Here is a 20,109-nt window from a genome sequence, read left to right on the forward strand (position 1 = left end):
TGTTCTACTGTACAGTTCTAGCATTCACACACAGTATTTTGGCGCTCACTAAGTGTAAATGTACTTTTTATGTGATGTGTATGACTTTAAAACATCAGCTCACATGCAGTACAATTTTACGTCCGTACTTATAACATATGTAGACTTATTGTGCAGAGGATTTCTTATGGGGGGAGTGTTTTTGTCCCAAAAAATGTATTGTTAGCAAATGGCTTAATAGCAATTTGCTGTAGGCAAAAAAAAAAACTACTGCACAACATCTGAAAAAATGGTGCAAAAAAGGCTCATAAAATGTCTGAAAGTTTGAGACAAATTTTGCCTGGGAAAATGGATGTGTTTTTTGAGGCTCAAAGGGGGAGGTTTATCAAAACCTGTGTAGAGGAAGAGTGGTGCAGTTGCCCATAGCAACCAATCAGATCGCTTCTTTCATTTTTAAAAAGGCCTCTGAAAAATGATTTGATTAGTTGCTTTGGGCAACTGCACCACTCTTCCTCTACACAGGATTTTTATAAATCTACCCCAAAATTATTTTCACAATACTGTGTGCACATATCCTTAAAGGGGTACTCCACTGGCCAGCGTTCTGAACATTTAGTCCCGAACGCTGCCCCCTCATGTTGTCAGGCCACACCCCCTCAATGCATGTCTATGGGAGGGGGCGTAGCGGCTTCCCGTAGATTTGCATTGAGGGAGCGTGGCATCACGACCCCCACAGCCCGCACCTAGCGTTCGGAACAAAATGTTCTGAACGCTGGGGCAGTGGAGTTCCTCTTTAAGAACAGAAAAACTTAAATACTGGCAGTGCGTCTTACACATGAGCTGCAACTGAGGTTCCTAACAAAGGAACCTTGCCTAAATTAGGAAATTCATCAGCACAGAATTTTGAACGTATTTAGGTAAAAAAAAGAAACAGGAAATGGTGCTCAAGGGTGTATATTTACTTTAAAGGAGATCCCTTCTTTAACATTCAGAGCCTGTAGAGTGTATATACAGCAGCAGTGTGAGCTAAGAATATGGTCAGTCACATTTGGTCTTAAACTCTTGATTATGGATTCTTTCTTTTCAATACAGGCGCTACCCCCTCCATTCATATCTGGGATGCTATGAGCAAACAGACCCTGTCTATTCTGCGGTGCTTTCATGCTAAGGGCGTTGGATACATAAATTTTAGTGCAACAGGGAAGTTACTGGTGTCTGTAGGCGTTGATCCAGAACATACCATAACCATCTGGCGATGGCAGGAAGGTAAGTACTTTGGAAGACCTCATTTTTATATGCATCATGTCAAACAAGGTGCAGGATTGCATAATTTGTGTCCACCATACTGTCTGTATCAGTATTTATTATGGCTCTCTAAAATATATACTGTGGGAGAGTAGCTCCATAGATCCAGTCAAATAGCGGCATTATAGCAGTTAGAGACAGGGACACAAGTAATGTTTAAACAAGGCTTCTTCTGTTATTATTTATAGTAACAAAACAAAAACAGACTTTAACTTCAGACATATACAAATAAAAAATAAATCATGCTTGTCCAGTGCTAACTACACAAAATCTTCCCTTTCTGTACAGGTGGCTTACTACCAGCCACCCAACAAAACAGTCACCAAAAATGTGTTAGGCTACTTTCACACTGCTGTTATGACACCGTAGTGAGAGGAGCATCAGGGGAGCCGGGGAGAATAGCAGGAGAAAAATTTAAATATTTTTCATTTACCATAATTAGTGCAATAGCAAAAATTAGTTTTAATGAGATTGACCCTTTAACTTTCTGCCATTAGGTGATTTAAAAAAAAAAAAAAAAAAAAAAGTTTTCCACCGGAGCACCCCTTTAACTTTCTGGCACCAGTTGATTTAAAAAAAATTAGTTTTTCACCAGAGTACCCCTTTAAAATCTGGATTGGCCTAGGAAGGGTATGAAATGTCCCACTACCAAAACTGCCTTTCATCCCATAAAAACCCAGGCCTGATATCAGATCTTATGAAACTCTCGAGCAAGCTAAGTCTCGCCAGGGACTTTAACAATTTCCTGGATTCCCCTTATCTCACCCAGATTTTCTTGGATGAGATATGGGCTTCCTGAAACCGGGTATCCACATACAGCTGATACCTTGGGGAAATATAGAGATCCCCAACAACTATTCCTGTCACTTTCTCACAATACATAGAAACATACGAGACTGAAGGCAGAGAAAAGCCTTATGGATCCATCTAGTATGCCCTGACGTTCTCCTCTGTGTGCATTGGCATGCTTCTGGAGATGCTACACTGTGCTGCAGCTCTCTGTGAGCCATGAGCAGCGTGGGGCCTAGGGGTCCGCCCTAAAGCTCCTATGGGCTTCAATAGGATATTCAGACTTGTCACTACTTTCTGCATGGTTCCCTGTCTACCATTGAAGGCAACGAGAACATGGTTATTAATGGTCACACCACATGGTTTTTGGCACTGAAGTTGACATATATTCCACACCAAACAAACCACATATAAGCTGTGTGAACATGCCCTAATACTTTCACATATTCCTGATTAGTTATCAATAGACAATCATGAGCTTTCTAGGACTTATTTACTAACATATTTACTAACAAATATAGATTCTGTTTTACTCCTTAGAAGGTAGAAGGGGATAATTTCCAGAAGCCAAATACACTAGTATAATTGGTCTTCTGGGGCAAAGCACAGTATACCATAGTATAATGTATTTTATGTTACTCTTCGCAGGTGCTAAAGTTGCCAGTAGAGGAAATCATATTGAGCGGATATTTGTTGCAGAGTTTCGCCCAGACTCGGACACCCAGTTTGTATCTGTTGGAGTAAAACACATAAAATTCTGGACTCTGGCTGGGAGCGCCTTACTCTATAAGAAAGGGATTGTGGGATCTGTGGACAATGCCAAAATGCAAACAATGCTTTCCGTGGCCTTTGGTGCTGTAAGTTTCACATTGTTGTAGATTTCTTTATGTCCGATATTATAGTAATAAAGTGGTACTTTGGGGAAATAAAACGTATCCCCTATCCACAAGATAGGGGTCAATTTCTGATCGAGGGGGGTCTGAACACTGGGGTCCCCGCGATCTCCTGCATATGCTGACTCAGACTATATGGGTATGGCAGTGGACACATTCCTCTAGGGTTAGGGGTTAGGGGATACAGTTAGGGTTTAGTATTAGGACTTAGGGTTAGAAGTATAGGGTTGGGGTTTAGGGGAAACCGGGGCATGTAGAGGAATGTCTCCACTGCCATATAGTGGTCACAGCAATTAGCTGAGCTGCTGCACCCCCCCCCCCCCCCCCCACAACCAATAATGGGGGGGGGGGGGGGGCGCTCAACCAGTGACAGGGGATTTGCTGAGTCAGCATTTTGAGCAGCTGCTCAGATCACATACGGCTACAGGACACGTTTTTCTTCACTACACCAATTAGTCACCGTTCTCCATCCCCCACCCTTGGAAACAGGCTTCAGTGACAGCCCGCTCAGCCAGAGCATGCAGAGGATGGGTAGCTCGCTGTACAGGATAAGCGGATATGTTTTATTTTTTCTTTCCCTGGAAAACACCTTCAATCGTTTTCCACCTTAGTTCATCCTACCTTGAAATCTTTAAAAATGTTGCAGCAATTGAACTGTTAGATAAAGTTCAGGACTCTGAAGTTGCCATTGGCTGTTCGGGCATGTTGGGATGCATAGTTTGGCAACAGGGACTTTAGAGACCTAGACCATAGACCAATGACCCATACCTTGTAGGGTACATGAATCATAGGTCAAAAGCCATGATTTAAAGGGAATGTCACAGATCATGAGAATGGGGTGTAAAAACCTTGCATTGCATTACTCCATTCACACTGTGTAGGAATGATGGAGAGCCAAGTGTAAGCACTCTTACTTGGCTATCTCCATCAGTCCCATTGAAAGTCAATAGAGCAGTGGTCAACATGGTTTGATTGCTGCTCCATTAAAATGGGGGCACCAGACCTCTTCTCATAATCGGTGGGGCCTGACAATTAGAGCCCCACTACTCTGACACTCATCACCAATCTAGTGGGCAGGGGATAAGTGTCTAACTTGTGAAATACCCCTTTAACACATCGACAGCACAAATCTTATGCCTGTCTTGATAGTTTTCTAGGATGTATAAGTTTGCACCACAAACAGACTAAATATAATTGCTTATAGTGGATGCAATAGTAACAAACCCTCATCTGTGGGAAGCATTAGGTCTGTACTAGTTTTCAACCTCAGATCTTAACAAAAAATGGGGAATGAAAATGTTCAGTATTACAGCACTGTAATTCCTTATACATAGGGATGGTAATGTTCAATTTCATAGCACTGTTATTCCTTATACATAGGAATGGGAATGTTCTTATGAATTGAGAGCACACTTCTTAAAAATAGCAAATAATTGAGCTAACTTGACACAAAGTATATTAGTAATATGCATAACTTCATCATACAGTTCTTTCAGTAGGAACACTTCCGTCATTTGCCCTACAGACAACATAGAGGGAAGTCTCAGGATCCCTCTCTATGAAGAACTTGCTGCATTTGAATGGTAGCCAAATAATACTATATTACATTCAGGACCCTTCACCCCCTCCTCTCCCCCGCGATCAGCTGTTGTTTCTGCTGCCAGACATGGGTCGATAAATCAAATTCAAGTCTGCATTTAGAAAAGGAGTTGTCCTTATGGGATCATCCCTTTAACAATGCCAGCAAGAGCAATATTTGGCTAGATTTGTGCATGTATTGTTAGATGCACACGGGATTGTGCCGTATATATATTACAAATTTTTACCATATGATTGAAAATTTTAGACTCCGTTCAGGTCATGTTTTGTACCTTGTGGAAAGCTACTGTTACCTATATCTCAAAATTTTAACAAAAAAAAGTTACCTTTACAATAGGACAGCTGTCCAGTCGCATCCTGATGCCTTTTGACCTCTGTTGTGTATAAAAAGAAACAAAAAAAAACATTGTTCTTCAGTAAAAGTAAACCTGCTTTCTTTGTTCCTTGCTGCCTAAGACAGGCTCCATAGACTTGCTATATACTCTGACTCCTGCAGCGAGACAGGGAAAGAAGAGCTCAGCTGCATGTTCGCTTATTAAAAAAATCGTTGAGGGCCTGAATACCCAGACCCTGACTAATCAAAACTTTTGACTTGTCTCTGTGACACATCAAAAGTTTTTATTAATGACAGGGATATTTTCAATGGACCCTATCATTACAATGCTTTTGATATGTTGTAGAGACATATAAAAAGTTTTGATCAGTCGGGGATCTGAGTGTTCAAACCCCAACCAATCACTAGATAGAGCCAGTATAAGTACACGCTAAGGGTGTTCTATCTCAATGCTGTACCACGTGACTGAGACGGTCACATGATGCTAGTCTATGGCATCGTCTCAGAGAGTTTGGAGAGCTCCACAGCGTGATTCTCTCCCCTCCCATTCTAGTTATATGTATGAGTCTGAACATGTAGACCCCGACTGATCAAAACGTTTGACTTTGTGATGGAAAAATCAAATGTCTCAGAGATCAGAAAACACAATTTATTTATGGATACACAAGGAGATATAAAAGAACGAGTGCACTCGCTGTTAAGGCGACATAAACGGCATCCTTTATTGTAGAGACATAGACAGTACTGTTTCACAGTATTTGACGGTATTTTTTTTTCTCCTCATCCCCCCCCCCCCCTAATGAGTTATCAGCCGCAGGTGCTGTGGAACAAATCATATATGACCTTTGGGCACTGCTCTGCTTCTACTCCCCCCACCCCACCAAATGAATTATCAGCCGCAGCACTCTGTCCCCACATCGGCACTGCTCTGCTTCTCCTCCTGTGATCCGTAGCGCTGCACATCCTCCCCGAGTCGGGAAATTATTGATTTGTGAGCCGCGGGCACAGGGCTTCTGTACTGATTGGAGAGCGGAAGCGGTCACCTCTCCCTGCAAGCACTGAAAGCCAGTGAGCCGCTGCAGAGCTTCTGATCCCCGTCCCTTCTTATGAGAACAGAAGCCCTGCGCCCGCAGCTCATAAATAATTTATTTCCTGACATGGGGAGGATGTGCTGCAGCTCACAGGAGGAGAAGCAGAGCAGCGCCTGCGGGTAACATATGATTAGTTCCCTGATGTGGGGGCAGAGCGCTGTGGTTGATAATTCATTCATGGGGGGGGGGCTCGACCGGTATTGCGGTATATGAAAAATTGATATGATAAAGAAAAAACACACCGGTATTCGGTATGAACTGGTATACCACCCAGCACTAACTCAACATATACATTTGTATTCGTTGCAGAATAGCCTCACTTTCACCGGTGCCATAAATGGAGATGTCTATGTCTGGAAAGATCACTTTCTAATCCGACTCGTGGCTAAAGCACACACAGGACCAGTCTTCACAATGTATACAACGCTACGTGATGGACTTATTGTAACTGGTGGAAAGGAACGCCCGTAAGTATAGCTATATACTGTGTGAAAGCATTGTAAACTCTGAGGCCCTACATATTATGTACTACACTTTACCTGTGCCAGGGTTAGCTGCCCTTTAGACACCAGGTGAGGGCGGCTCCATTTTACTTCTTTAGGACATCGTGTGTACTGTACAGGACCCTGAAGAAACTCCTGTCCTCTACATAGACAGTGATTTACAGCTCCCAGCAGCTCTTTCTTACTTTTATATGTAAGGATTTGCTTTATTTGTATTCATTACCAACTACCAGGTTTCCATATAGTTATGGTCTCAACAGACACTGGTTTAACCGGTTGCCCACTAAGGACGAGCCGGCCCGAGACGGCAAGCGGTGTATGGCGCTGGCTCCCGACTCGAGCCCGCGTCATACTGGCTGGCCCCCAGCTGATTCCTGTAGCTGGGGGTCAGCATTAATAGCTGACATGCGGCGATTGCCATGGCCGGCTATTAACCCTTTAGATCGCTGCTGTCAAAGTAGACGCTGCGTCTAAAGGGACATTTAATCTACTTCTGAGGTAGCCTGAGGGCTTACCTCTCCTTCACTGCTGGCTCCTGCGCTGAGAATGATAAAGCCAGGCAGGACCAGGCTTTATCAACCGAGCGCAGAGCACACCGATCAAGGTGGTTGAGGAATCTAATGATTCCTCCTAAAAGTCCCCTAAGGGGACTAAAAGTGTGAAAAGAATATTCACAAATTCCATATAAAAAATATGTAACCATAATAAAAATAAACATGTGTTATTGCCGCGTGTGTAAATGTTCGAACAATAAAACTATATTGTTAATTAAACCGCATGGTCAATGGCGTACGCGCAAAAAATTCCAAAGTCCACAATAGCGTATTTTTGGTCACTTTTTATATCATGAAAAAATGTATAAAAAGTGATCAAAAAGTCCTATCAATACAACAATAGAAACTTCAATACCTATCAATACCGATAGAAACTTCAGATCACGGTTCAAAGAATTAGCCCTCATACCGCCCTGTACGTGGAAAAATAAAAAGGTTATAGGGGTCAGAAGATGACAATTTTAAACGTATACATTTTCGTGCATGTAGTTATGATTTTTTTCAGAAGTAATACAAAATCAAACCTATATAAGTAGGGTATCATTTTAATCATATAAGATAAGATGTCATTTTTACAGAAAAATGAACTGCGTAGAAACGGAAGTCCCCAAAAGTTACAAAATGGTGTTTCTTCTTAAATTTTTTTGCACAATGATTTTTTTTTTTTTTGTTTTGCCGTAGATTTTTGGGTAAAATCACTAATGTCACTGCAAAGTAGAATTAGTGGTGCAAAAAACAAGCCATAATATGGCTTTTTAGGTGCAAAATTGAAAGGGTTATGATTTTTAAAAGGTAAAGAGGAAAAAACTCTGCGTCCTTAAGGGTTTAAACATACATTGAGCATCCTGGAACCAATAAATATTGTCCAATTGTAGAAAGAACAAAGGCACTCACCCTGTGCTGTGAAAACTTCTTATTTATTTCTTAAAATCACACATCAGAGCTATCGAGCAATCTTACACACTGGCGTTCTGAACTCACTGTGGCAAGCCGCAACTTTCCTGCTCTGATGTGTGATTTTAAGAAATAAATAAGAAGTTTTCACAACACAGGGTGAGTGCCTTTGTTCTTTCTACAATTGGACTGTATTCACACACTAACTTTACCACAAATGAGCACCACCCATTAGTTGCTGCCTCTGCCGCCAGCTATTGTCTTCCATTTAGAGACTGTTGATATTCAAAAGCGCGCAGTGCCTGCACTGATTTCTTACTGCTTCACCAATAAATATTGTACCTTAAGGGACCAAAGTATACAGTGCCTAGTATACTCTTAGTATACTTTGAGCTTCCTCCAGTGGTGGAGGAAATATTTTTTGCATTCTTGTGATCTGGAGTCAGGATAACTTTTCCAGTCTTGAAATATTTTATATTTTAGAACGAAAGAAGGGGGTGCTGTTAAGTTATGGGACCAGGAAATGAAAAGGTGCCGGGCATTTCAGCTGGAGACAGGCCAATCCCTGGACTGTGTGCGATCAGTATGCAGAGGCAAGGTATGAGCACTGGCCTTCTCCAAGCCTTTTTCTGAACAGTCTTGCATTTATATTACTATAAGTCCAATGTGTTTTTCTACAGGGCAAAATTTTGGTGGGGACCAAAGAAGGAGAAATTATTGAAGTCGGAGAAAAAAATGCTGCATCCAATATTCTTATTAATGGTCACGTGGAGGGAGAGATCTGGGGCCTCGCAGCACATCCCTCCAAAGACATGTTTCTCACAGCAAGTAATGACGGCACAGCCAGGATATGGGACCTTGCTGACAAAGTGAGTACAGGGTATAAATCATGTTGTGATAGAGATGAGTAGTCTTTCAGTCATGTGACTGTGGAATTTATTATCCCACCTGAAATCTTATGTTCTGCAGAAACTTCTGAACAAAGTGAGTTTAGGTTATGCCGCATGCTGTGCAGCTTACAGCCCTAATGGAGAAATGGTAACAATTGGGATGAGGAACGGAGAATTTGTTATTCTACTTGTAAATTCACTGAAAATATGGGGCAAAAAGAGAGACCGCAAAGGAGCTATTCAGGACATCAGGTATACAATTATGTGTTTGCTTAGATGTGTGCAGAGGTCTAAAGTAGTTTCAGAGGAAAGCTAACAAAAATCTAAAGTATTTGGGGTCTGACGATTGTCCCCCACATGGGGTTAGGACATGCTGAGTCCTTAGATTTTTTTGCTGTGTTAGATGAGCCACTGCCATAGGTGTCTAGCAGCAACTTATTCCCCTCCACCTATTGAAATAAACATGCATGTTCAGCCAGGAATAAATGTTCAATTCAAGAGATTAAAATATGTGTAGAAGGGGCCATCATTATACCACAACTGATCTAAACAGGGTAAAGGTACGTTAATATTATAACCCACAATTTTGCGGCTGCAGCGGAATTTCTACGGTGGAAAATCTGCAACAGATTACTTTGACCTCAATGGGGTCAGCTGCAGACTCTCCACTGCAGAAACGCCCGGCTGCGGGTAATCCACCCATATAAACGTACCATAAATGTTATGAAATTAGATTATCAAATTGTCATCAGTTCATACATCTGTCACATATTGGCTGTAGTAGTTAAAGAAAAAAGACAATAATAGAACTGGTGTAGTCTTATTTGGGGCCTATGTTCACAGCATTGCTACTCGTTATCACCCTGCACAGATACAGTCACTCCGTAAATGTTGGTACCCCTGAAATTTTTCTAGAAAATGAAGTATTTCTCACAGAAAAGGATTGCAGTAACACGTTTTGCTATACACATGTTTATTCCCTTTGTGTGTTTTGGAACTAAACCAAAAAAGGGAGGTAAAAAAGCTAATTGGACATAATGTCACACCAAACTCCAAATATGGGCAGGACAAAATTATTGGCACCCTTAACTTAATATTTGGTTGCACACCCTTTGGAAAAAATAACTGAAATCTGTCGCTTAACCATCAATAAGTGACACGATCACACCCTATCGGTCCAGCCAAGACATTAGAGAGAGAGTGTGATGGTGCAAGGGTTAAAGCCGCCAGACCTCTGGGTATCCACTACTAGTCCCAGCAAGTCACCAAATTAACCCTTAGATAAACGTGTTTCACCCGAGCTGCCTTCAGAAAGGTGAGCTCATATATTTAGAGATCAAAGACCAGAGCTGATTGATACCTTTTATCAGATTAAATGTTTAATTACAGTGCTATGCATAAACATTAACAAATGACATACAGGTATAAGAATATATATAAGAGTTTAGCAATACAAGTTCAGAAAAGCAAAAATGAAGTTCTTACAGCGTAATAGTATAGCAGTCCATGAGAGTGAGTCTCCAGTTGTCCTTAGGATGGTCTTGTCAGCTTGGGGCACAGATCTTAACACCCTGACTCTAGCATTGTTAAATATTATATATCTCCTTTTTGGAGGGACTCCATTCCCCCCTCCCCTCTGATTCCACCAGGGGGGCATCACTCTTCCTGGCCCTCTTATCTGGTTGATTATATGATGGGACCAGAGTGCAGGACTTCAAAGACGATGTAAACACACAGCCAGACTCCCCCCCCCCCCCCAATAAACTGCAATACACAAAAGACACAGCATACACCGTCTGAATGACCCCTCACCCCCCAGGTCTTAGTTTATACACAGATGCTATTATAAAACACATGTGTGATCCAATACTCAGGCCTGGGCCTGACAATAAGCTTCTTACACCTCTCAGCCGGAATGTTGGATCAGTCTTCCTTTGCAAACTGCTTTTCCCAACAGCAAGATCTCTCCACAGGTGTTCAATGGGATTTAGATCTGGACTCATTGCTGGTCACTTCAGAACTCTCCAGCGTTTTTTTGCCATCCATTTCTGGGTGCTTTTATTTTTTTATTTTTTTTTTTATATATATATTAAAGGTGTTATTGAAGGTTTTTGAAACATACAGAAATATAAAACAATGGTCAATAACGGTTATCACTTGGTCCAGAGAGCATTCATCACACGGAAGGCAATAACATACCGAGCAGATAGACAGTCTAGTAAACAGTAACTTGCAAACATCAGTATGGTTATGACTAGCAGTACAGTAAAACAGTGGCATTGTAGAGTCTATGAAGAGCTGGCCGTCACGTTACATAATGAGGGAATGCTCGTGTAGCAATCAGTGTAATGCCTGTGAGGGTCTACGTGGCGTGCATTGCCACGAGGGTGGGTGACCATCTCTTTTGATAGCTAAACCATCGAAATTACGTAGGTAAGTAGGTGAGGTGTCAGGTAGCACCAGAGGGTGGGTTCTGGGTGCTTTTTGATGTATGTTTGGGGTCATTGTCCTGCTGGAAGACCCAAGATCTCGGATGCAAACACAGCTTTCTGACACTGGGCTGTACAGTGCGAACCAAAATCCATTGGTGATCCTCAGATTTCATGATGCCTTGTACACATTTAAGGCACCCAATGCCAGAGGCAGCAAAACAACCCCAAAACATCATTGAACCATATTTCACTGTAGGTACTGTGTTCTTTTCTTTGTAGGCCTCATTCCGTTTTCAGTAAACGGTAGAATAATGTGCTTTACCAAAAAGCTCTATCTTGGTCTCATCTGTCCACAAGACGTTTTCCCAGAAGGATTTTGGCTTACTCAAGTTCATTTTGGCAAAATGTAGTCTTGCTTTTTAATATTTCAGCAGTGGGGTCCTCCTGGGTCTCCTGCCATAGCGTTTCATGTCATTTAAATGTTGACAGATAGTTTGTGCTGAAACTGATGCTCCCTGAGCTTGCAGGACAGCTTGAATATCTTTGGAACTTGTTTGGGGCTGCTTATCCATCATCCAGACTATCCTGCGTTGACATCTTTCATCAATATTTCTCTTCCCTCTATGCCCAGGGAGATTAGCTACAGTGCCATGGGTTGCAAACTTCTTTATAATGTTGCGCACTGTGGACAAAGGCAAATCTAGATCTCTGGAGATGGACTTGTAACCTTGAGATTGTTGATATTTTTCCACAATTTTGGTTCTCAAGTCCTCAGACAGTTCTCTTCTCCTCTTTCTGTTGTCCATGCTTAGTGTGGCACACACAGACACACAATGCAAAGACTAAGTGAACTTCTCTCCTTTTTATCTGCTTTCAGGTGTAATTTTTTATATTGCCCACACCTGCTCCTTGCCCCAGATGAGTTTAAAGGAGCATCACATGCTTGAAACAATCTTATTTTTCCACAATTTTGAAAGGGTGCCAATAATTTTGTCCAGACCATTTTTGGAGTTTGGTGTGACATTATGTCCAATTAGCTTTTTTCCTCCCTTTTTTTTGTTTAGTTCCAATACACACAAATGGAATAAACATGTGTATAGCAAAACATGTGTTACTGCAATCCTTTTCTGTGAGAAATACTTCATTTTCTTGAAAAATGTCAGGGGTGCCAACATTTACGGCCATTACTGTATACAGAGAGCCCTTATGGCCTACGTCATGGAACCATTAGCAGTTGATGCACTGCTGTATGTAGCCTCCATGAAGCATTGTATACTGCCCTTGAACACTATTTCCATATAATTGATGAATACCAAGGAAATGTATGATCTAATAGCAAGCTGAAATGCAAGGTACACATTGTGTGTCCATCAGAAATATACATCGGGTCCCTGAATATACCGTACATCCAACATGTACCTGTGAAGAATGTCACTTAGTGGCATCTATCACATGAAAAAAAAAAAGAAACATACACCACATGTTAAAAAGAAGCCAGCGCTATTCATTCCAGCAAATCCTGATGCAAACATCCCAAATCAAGGCAAAAATGACACACAAAACCAACCGCTGGGACCACCGTGATCTTGAAACAGGGTCTGTCTCCCACCTCAGGGTGATTCGGCTCCCACCTTAAAAAAGATCTGGTCTCAGGAGTGATGGCCTGCTCCACCAATCACCGGCTGAGGCTGGACTTCACTGGAGCTGGTGAGGTAAGAGATGGGCTCTTTTCTGAAGATCACAGGGTGTCCCGGCGACCAGACCCCTGCAATTAGACAATTATCCCCTATCCTATGTATAGGGGATACGTTTTTGATAACCAAAAAAACACTTGAACAAAAAATTGTGATACTCTTAAACTTACTTTCTGGGTACATTGACAAAAAAACTGAATTGGTAAGGTTTAATAATGGTCACCCCAAATATGATATTGATGCCCACTTCACTCATTAGCCGTAACCCATACTGCTATATAGATAGTTTATGTTACCTATAAGGGAGTTATTGTGCACACCTAACCGAATACCATGGTTCCTTTATATTTAGGATCAGTCCAGATAACAAATACCTGGCTGTTGGCTCGGCAGAAAACACAGTGGATTTTTATGATATCACTCAAGGATCTTCGTTGAACAGGATCGGTTACTGCAAAGACATTCCCAGTTTTGTTATACAAATGGACTTTTCTGCCGATAGTAAATACATTCAGGTACAAATACATAGAGCTTAGACACAAGAATAGTCCTCAGCATGGAAATTATATGTACAAACTGTTTTCATTGGATCATGTGATTCAGTGTTGAGCCCAATCCTTTTTGTAAAGTGAGTCGGTGTAGTTCAGTGTAAAAAGCCGGTGCCAACTGTATTGATACAACATACACATGACCTGTTTTCCAAACACATGCATCTATCTGGGAAGTAGTTGTATTAAAAAAATAAAATAAAAATGAGTGTGTTAATGTATTTTCCATTTCCTCTGTCTTTCTGCAGGTAGCAACCGGTGCTTATAGGCGGCAAGTGCACGAAGTGCCATCTGGAAAACAAATAATAGATGGTGCCTTCATAGAGAAGATTACATGGGCTACTTGGACAAGGTAATATTTCATATTACTGGTATTTAAAATTATACTTTTAATTGATAAATCTTAGTATGTGCTATAGGTACAATTTAATATTAAAGGACAACTGTAGTGCAAGACTTTTATATATTGTTGTGCCCAGGCTGCTAAAATAAACAAAATAAACTTTAACATACCTTCCTACGTGCCTCCGTCGGTCCGGTACCAGCCTCACGGTCCAGCGGTGCGAACCTCATTCAACTTCCTGGGGACGGAGATGTCACAGAGCCATCGGCGTATCACCAGCCGCAGCGATGTCCCGTCCCATGATAGGCTGAGCCCACTGTCATGTAAGGAGCTCTGGCCGGCTCCTTACATGACAGTGGGCTCAGCCTATCATGGGCCGGGGAGGGACATTGCTGCGGCCAGTAATACGCCGATGGCTCTGTGACGTCTCCGTCCCCAGGAAGTTGAATGAGATTCGCACCGCTGGACCGTGAGTTTATTTTGTTTATTTTTGCAGCCCGGGCACAACAAAGTCTTGCACTACAGTTGTCCTTTAAGTAATAATATTGTACAATATTGTAGACTTAGGGGCAGGAGTCTTAATAATGTGTATGTATTTACCAGCATCCTGGGAGATGAAGTGATCGGTATCTGGCCACGTAATTCGGATAAAGCTGATGTGAACTGTGCATGTGTGTCACACGCTGGACTCAACATTGTTACAGGAGATGACTTCGGATTGGTTAAACTCTTCGACTTTCCTTGCACTGAAAAATTTGTAAGTGTAAATGCTCCTTGTTTTTCTATCTCATGCAAGGATGCACACCCCTTGGGCGACCAACTATACCAGAGCGAGGCATTTATCATGTGGGATGAAGATTCTATGTAGATAATGTGGCTGCCCACCCTAATACCTACAATATAGATACCTTTCAGTGGGATAATATTAGACCATGACTGAAGTTTTTGGTCGACTTTAGTTTGTTATCTTGCTGTAAATCAGTAGCAGAGTTATAAAATCTATGTGATAATCCTGTTCAGTAAGATATACTAGATATGCTAGTATTTATACAGCTGCCCTGAGCCTTATGGGGGAAAAGACCTTGATTTACCTTTAAGGGATACTGTGGAACTTCAGCAGGCAGACTGGCTCCGCTTGCAGTTATGTAGTCTAGGCTTTCTCTCCCTTTCTTGCACATCCTACTCCTTCTTCCTGTAATTTGTCCTGATCAAACTGTTATTAGAGACAGCCTTCCCCAGACAAAATACAGTAGACAGCAGATTGCAGAGAAATGAGACACCTAGATGCCAAGACTTTAAAGGGGTACTCCGCTGCTCAGCGTTTGGAACAAAATGTTCCGAACACTTAGAGCCGGCACCGGGAGCTTGTGACGTCATAGCCCCGCCCCCTCAATGCAAGTCTATGGGAGGAGCGTGGCATCCGCCACGCCCCCTCCCATAGACTTGCATTGAGGGGGCGGGTTGTGAAATCATGAGGGGGCGGGGCTATGGCATCACGAGCTCCCGGTGCCGGCTCTAAGCATTCGGGACATTTTGTTCCAAATGCTGAGTTACGGAGTACCCCTTTAAGGTTAGGTTCACACATACCACATCCGCAATGTATTTCACTACGAGCATCTGTCACTTAAAATCTGCTCCAGAGTAGTCTTTGATTCCGTCCGCGGCCGACAGGCAGAGAGCTTGCTCTAATGACTGACGTCAGCGCTCCAAGACCAGGCTCCCAACTTTACTGCACACTCAGGGCTGCACCCGGGTAGCCCTATGTGTCAATCAAAAGCCGGTGACATCTGAAAGAGAGGCGTGACGGCACAGCACATGTTTGATGACAGATGCTCCTAGCAGATTTTGCAGCGGTTTTCTCAAAGCGTGTAATACTCTGCAGATGTGGTATGTGTAGCCCTACTTTAAAGCTGTTTTTCCAGGGTAAAAAGTATTTCTTGTTAATGAAGTGATGAACAAAAAATTTTAGAAATCACATTAGCTATCAAATGAAATTGAAACAACAGTGACCCTTTAATAATGGTAAGGAATTAAGAAATACATTATGTTAAATAGTTGTATCAATTTAAATTTATATGCTGGGCATTGTTTATATTAAGCGTAAAGTAGTCAGCCTTTTATGTAATATACTGCAATCATTTTATCTACAGCAAAGAGGTTCCTATATAATAAACTGCTCATAATATTCTGTTTCCTTTAGGCCAAACACAAACGTTACTTTGGTCATTCAGCACATGTGACTAATGTACGTTTTTCGCACGATGACAAGTATGTCATAAGCACTGGAGGGGATGACTGCAGGTAAAATCAATTCTATATAAAAAAATAAATAAATAAAATAAAAAAGAATCAATGCATATACTGTACAGCAAATATACATTGTCGTCCTGCTTAAAACATGGAGAAAAATACAAAGAAGTATAGCCCTAGACCTCTTATATTTCTGCCCGTATAATACATTAACATGCTCGGTCCTTTAGTATGAGATGCTCCTTGTAGCTGCTTTTCGCTCTGATTAATAAATGAGGGTCCTGAGTGAGGAAACCCGTCTATTAGAGGGGTATTTCCGCTAGGGCACTCTAGTTTAGCTATCTATTCAAAAAGATCAATAAAGCAGCAGCGCAGATGTCTGTCCACTGCTCCATTCAAATGGAAAGAAGCTTTACCCGTTCTCATGATTGGTATTGGTCCCAACAGTCAGACTGCCACCGTTCAGACACTCATCCCCTGTCTTGTGGATAGAGTGTCCTTGGGGAGAAAACCTGTTTTACTTAGTGTGTTTAACCCCTTAAGGACAAAGGACGTACCGGACGTTCTCTTTCTATAACGTGGGGCCACAGCGAAAGTGAACCAATGCCGGTTAGCTCAGGGAACTATTCGGGATCGCCACGGTGAAATCGCATCGCCATGGTGAAATTGCATCCCGAACAGCTGTTGGACACGAGTAGGGTCCCCTTATCTTGCCTCCTGTTGTCCGATCGCCATATGACTGCTCAGTGCCTGAGATCCAGGCATAAGCAGTCAAGCGGCAGAATCATTGATCAATGGTTTCTTATGAGAAACCATTGATCAATGTAAAAGATCAGTGTGTAGTGTTATAGCTCCCTATGGGAGCTATAGCATTGCAAAAAAAAAAAGTGGAAAAAAAAAAGTTAATAAAGCTCATTTAACCCATTCCCTAATGAAAGTTTGAATCACCCCCCTTTTCCCATTAAAAACAGAAACAAAAAAGCTATGTAAATAAAAATAAACATGTGGTATTGCCGCATGCGGAAATGTCCGAATTATAAAAATATATTGTTAATTAAACCGCACGGTCAATGGCGTAAGCGCAAAAGTTCAAAATAGTGTATTTTTGTTCACTTTTTATATCATGAAAAAAATGAATAAAAAGCAATCAAAAAGTCCGATCAATACAAAAATGGTACCGCTAAAAACTTCAGATCACGGCGCAAAAAGTGAGCCCTCATACCGCCCCGTATGCAAAAAAAAAAGTTATAGGGGTCAAAGTATGACAATTTTAAACATATACATTTTCCTGCATGTAGTTATAATTTTTTCCAGAAGTACGACAAAAACAAACCTATATAAGTAGGATATCATGTTATTCTTATTGACCTATAGAATAAAGATAAGTAATAAAGTTTAGTTTTTTCTTCAATTTTATCGCACAATGATTTTTTTTTTCCATTTTGTATATATTTTTGGGTGAAATGACTGATGTCATTACAAAGTTGAATTGGTGGTGTAAAAAATAAGCCATCATATGGTGCAAAATTGATAGTTATGATTTTTTAAAGGTAAGGAGGAAAAAATGAAAGTGCAAAAACGGAAAAAACCCTGGTCCTTAAGGGGTTAAAATAGGTTCTCTGAACCTGTAAAAGGTAATTGTGATGTAATAGTTGAGGTTACCCATCCAGGACCCTCTAGAGCTGAGCTTGGCCACAACTGTGTAATGAACGCTTCATGTGTAATGCTTTATGTATCTTATTGTGGTATCCCTCTTTAGTAGAACAAAAGATGGCACTCACCACATAGCGTTGCATTTTCTCATTTTATTCAGACAGCATGAGTTTAAGATACAAATAGCCAAGGCCATTTGTATCTTAGACCCATGCTGTCTGAATAAAATGAGAAAATACAACGCTATGTGGTGAGTGCCATCTTTTGTTCTACTAAGGAGTGATAATGCAGTATTGTATGTGATTAAGCGCCACCGAAGATTAGTGAGTTATTTGGGACAGAGGAATGTGATACCGTATAGTTTGAAAACGCATTGGCCCTCATTTACTATTGCAAACCCGACATGTTTTGTCCGGTTGTGCGCCAGCTTCTGCACCAGAATTTGTGCCAGAAAAGAAAAAAACCCGACTAACTCTCCATTTTACTAAGAAAACCCGAAAAAGGGGCGTGGCTGTCGGGAAAAGGGAGGATCGCCGCCAAAAGGGGGAGTGTTCCCAACATTTTCACAAAAACCCAACATATTTACATATTTACTAAGGTTTCCACGGAAAATGTGGTAGATTTGAGCTGAGGAAAACCCGACAGATCAGAGCATGTGTAAAAAAAGAAAAGAAAAAAAAGCAAACTGTAGGGAAACCTTAGAAAATACCGTGGAAAATAAATTGTAGGGAATTAAACCCCACAAAGAAACCTCCACAACACTCTTAGTAAATGAGGGCCAGAGTGTGTAGAGCGGCTGTGCCGTCTGGATTCTTCTCTGGTAGGGTATCCATCCGATTTTGGCACTGTAAGGAAATTGAAAACATGCTTTCAGGTGGGGGGGTGGAAACATTAGGACACCCTGTAATAAATGTACTGTTGGGGGGGTCCATGTAATAAACGAAGAATGCTAAAATGACTGCATTGAGGGCATGGATCTATTTAACAGTCATTTATCATATATACATATGTTTGTAAGTAATAAGGTATCTATATAACAGTCTATACACTAACCCTTGATTTATGTTATGTGTACAGTATTTATTACTATCTCTTTATGAATTGTTAGGCCTTATCAACACTAATGAAGCCTCTACTCTTTCTGTTCCAGCGTGTTTGTATGGAGATGCCTTTAAGAGCTTGTATCACCAGTGACTTGAAACGCGTGGCGTCAGCTGCTGCACACGTTCTTGTAAAATGCTGCATAGGTTTCTTGTGTCAACCGGACCTTAAAAAGACCACAATTTATAGATGGGATGTGTTATTTTCTGTTTTTATTTTGTACAGTGCAGCATTTTACTTCCAAGAAGACTGAGCGTACAAAGAAACATAACCATCCAAACACGATTACTTTTAGCCTTTCACTATATTTTAGATTTGATAGCGGAGTAAACTGAATCGATGTACACTTTGCAGGCCACTGAAATGTGAATTTATTTTATTGACAGAAATAATAGAGCTGCATCCTTAGTGATTATGATACTTGCACATTTTGTACAGAATAATGAGAATAATCATGCTATTTTTACATTTGATATTTTACATAAGCCATGTTTAAAGCACTTGGACTTTTTAGTTGCTTATGGTTGTTCTTTTTTTTTTTTTTTTAACTCATTAAGTGCCTTAAACTATTTGTTGGTGGCCAGGCTCAGTTCAGTGCGTGGCGTTGGTGCTATGACATCCTCCATGATGGTGGCTTTATATGGAGTGATGCTTTGTCACTCATTCTTAAGACATGTGACTTTCTATGTAAATCTGCCCATTACTATAATACTACAACATAATCAATCACTGTGTAAGAGCAGGATAGGTATATCTGTTGAGTGTAGCCTAAGTGAAGTCTTCCACTGGTATCTTAGACTGTACTACTTAATGTTGTAGATCATTTCCAGTGTCATGAGAATAGCAGTCACACTCAGTGCTATGATGTGTGCCCATTAGATATATAGATATATATATATAGCAGGTTGGTATATAATGTCTTGGTGTATTATTATGTTTGATTTCACTTAATAACATTCTACTTGGGAGTATGCCAAAAAAAAATCGTTGTCTTCTGCCCTGTCCCTAATGTATATCAGATAAATAGTGGTGCTTGTTTATTTTCTTACTAATGGTGTTATCTCTGAATTATTAGATCTATTATACTACAACACATATAATGTGAGCCTTATAGGAATGCATAGAGAGACTGACAGAAGACTTTGTATGAGTCTGGGAGTCAGAGTGGTCACATTCTGATATAGTGGGAATAAAACCATTAATAAGAGATTATCAAGGAGTTAAAACAGTGCCACATTAGTCCTAAGGTTGTGTCTG

At 41.0% G+C, this 20,109-nt stretch overlaps 1 protein-coding gene across 6 annotated transcripts in view; it reads left to right on the forward strand.

Annotated features, from left to right (window-relative positions):
* The window catches only part of EML6 (EMAP like 6), a 205,332-nt gene extending 185,934 nt beyond the window's left edge, over positions 1-19,398 (forward strand). For 5 of the 6 annotated variants that reach the window (XM_056567753.1, XM_056567754.1, XM_056567755.1 and 2 more), the window contains 11 exons: positions 1,072-1,245; positions 2,722-2,930; positions 6,300-6,457; positions 8,425-8,539; positions 8,622-8,810; positions 8,911-9,083; positions 13,310-13,472; positions 13,754-13,857; positions 14,452-14,605; positions 16,049-16,149; positions 18,902-19,398. In XM_056567753.1, the coding sequence (XP_056423728.1) occupies positions 1,072-1,245; positions 2,722-2,930; positions 6,300-6,457; positions 8,425-8,539; positions 8,622-8,810; positions 8,911-9,083; positions 13,310-13,472; positions 13,754-13,857; positions 14,452-14,605; positions 16,049-16,149; positions 18,902-18,926 (1,565 nt within the window). In that variant the 3' untranslated portion in view covers positions 18,927-19,398. Of the gene's footprint in view, positions 1-1,071; positions 1,246-2,721; positions 2,931-6,299; positions 6,458-8,424; positions 8,540-8,621; positions 8,811-8,910; positions 9,084-13,309; positions 13,473-13,753; positions 13,858-14,451; positions 14,606-16,048; positions 16,150-18,901 lie in introns of those variants that run through there. The other variant, XR_008891560.1, reaches the window with a different exon arrangement.
* The last annotated feature ends 711 nt before the right edge of the window (positions 19,399-20,109 follow it).

The sequence above is a fragment of the Hyla sarda genome, chromosome 3, assembly GCF_029499605.1.
Source record: "Hyla sarda isolate aHylSar1 chromosome 3, aHylSar1.hap1, whole genome shotgun sequence".
Taxonomy (NCBI): domain Eukaryota; kingdom Metazoa; phylum Chordata; class Amphibia; order Anura; family Hylidae; genus Hyla; species Hyla sarda.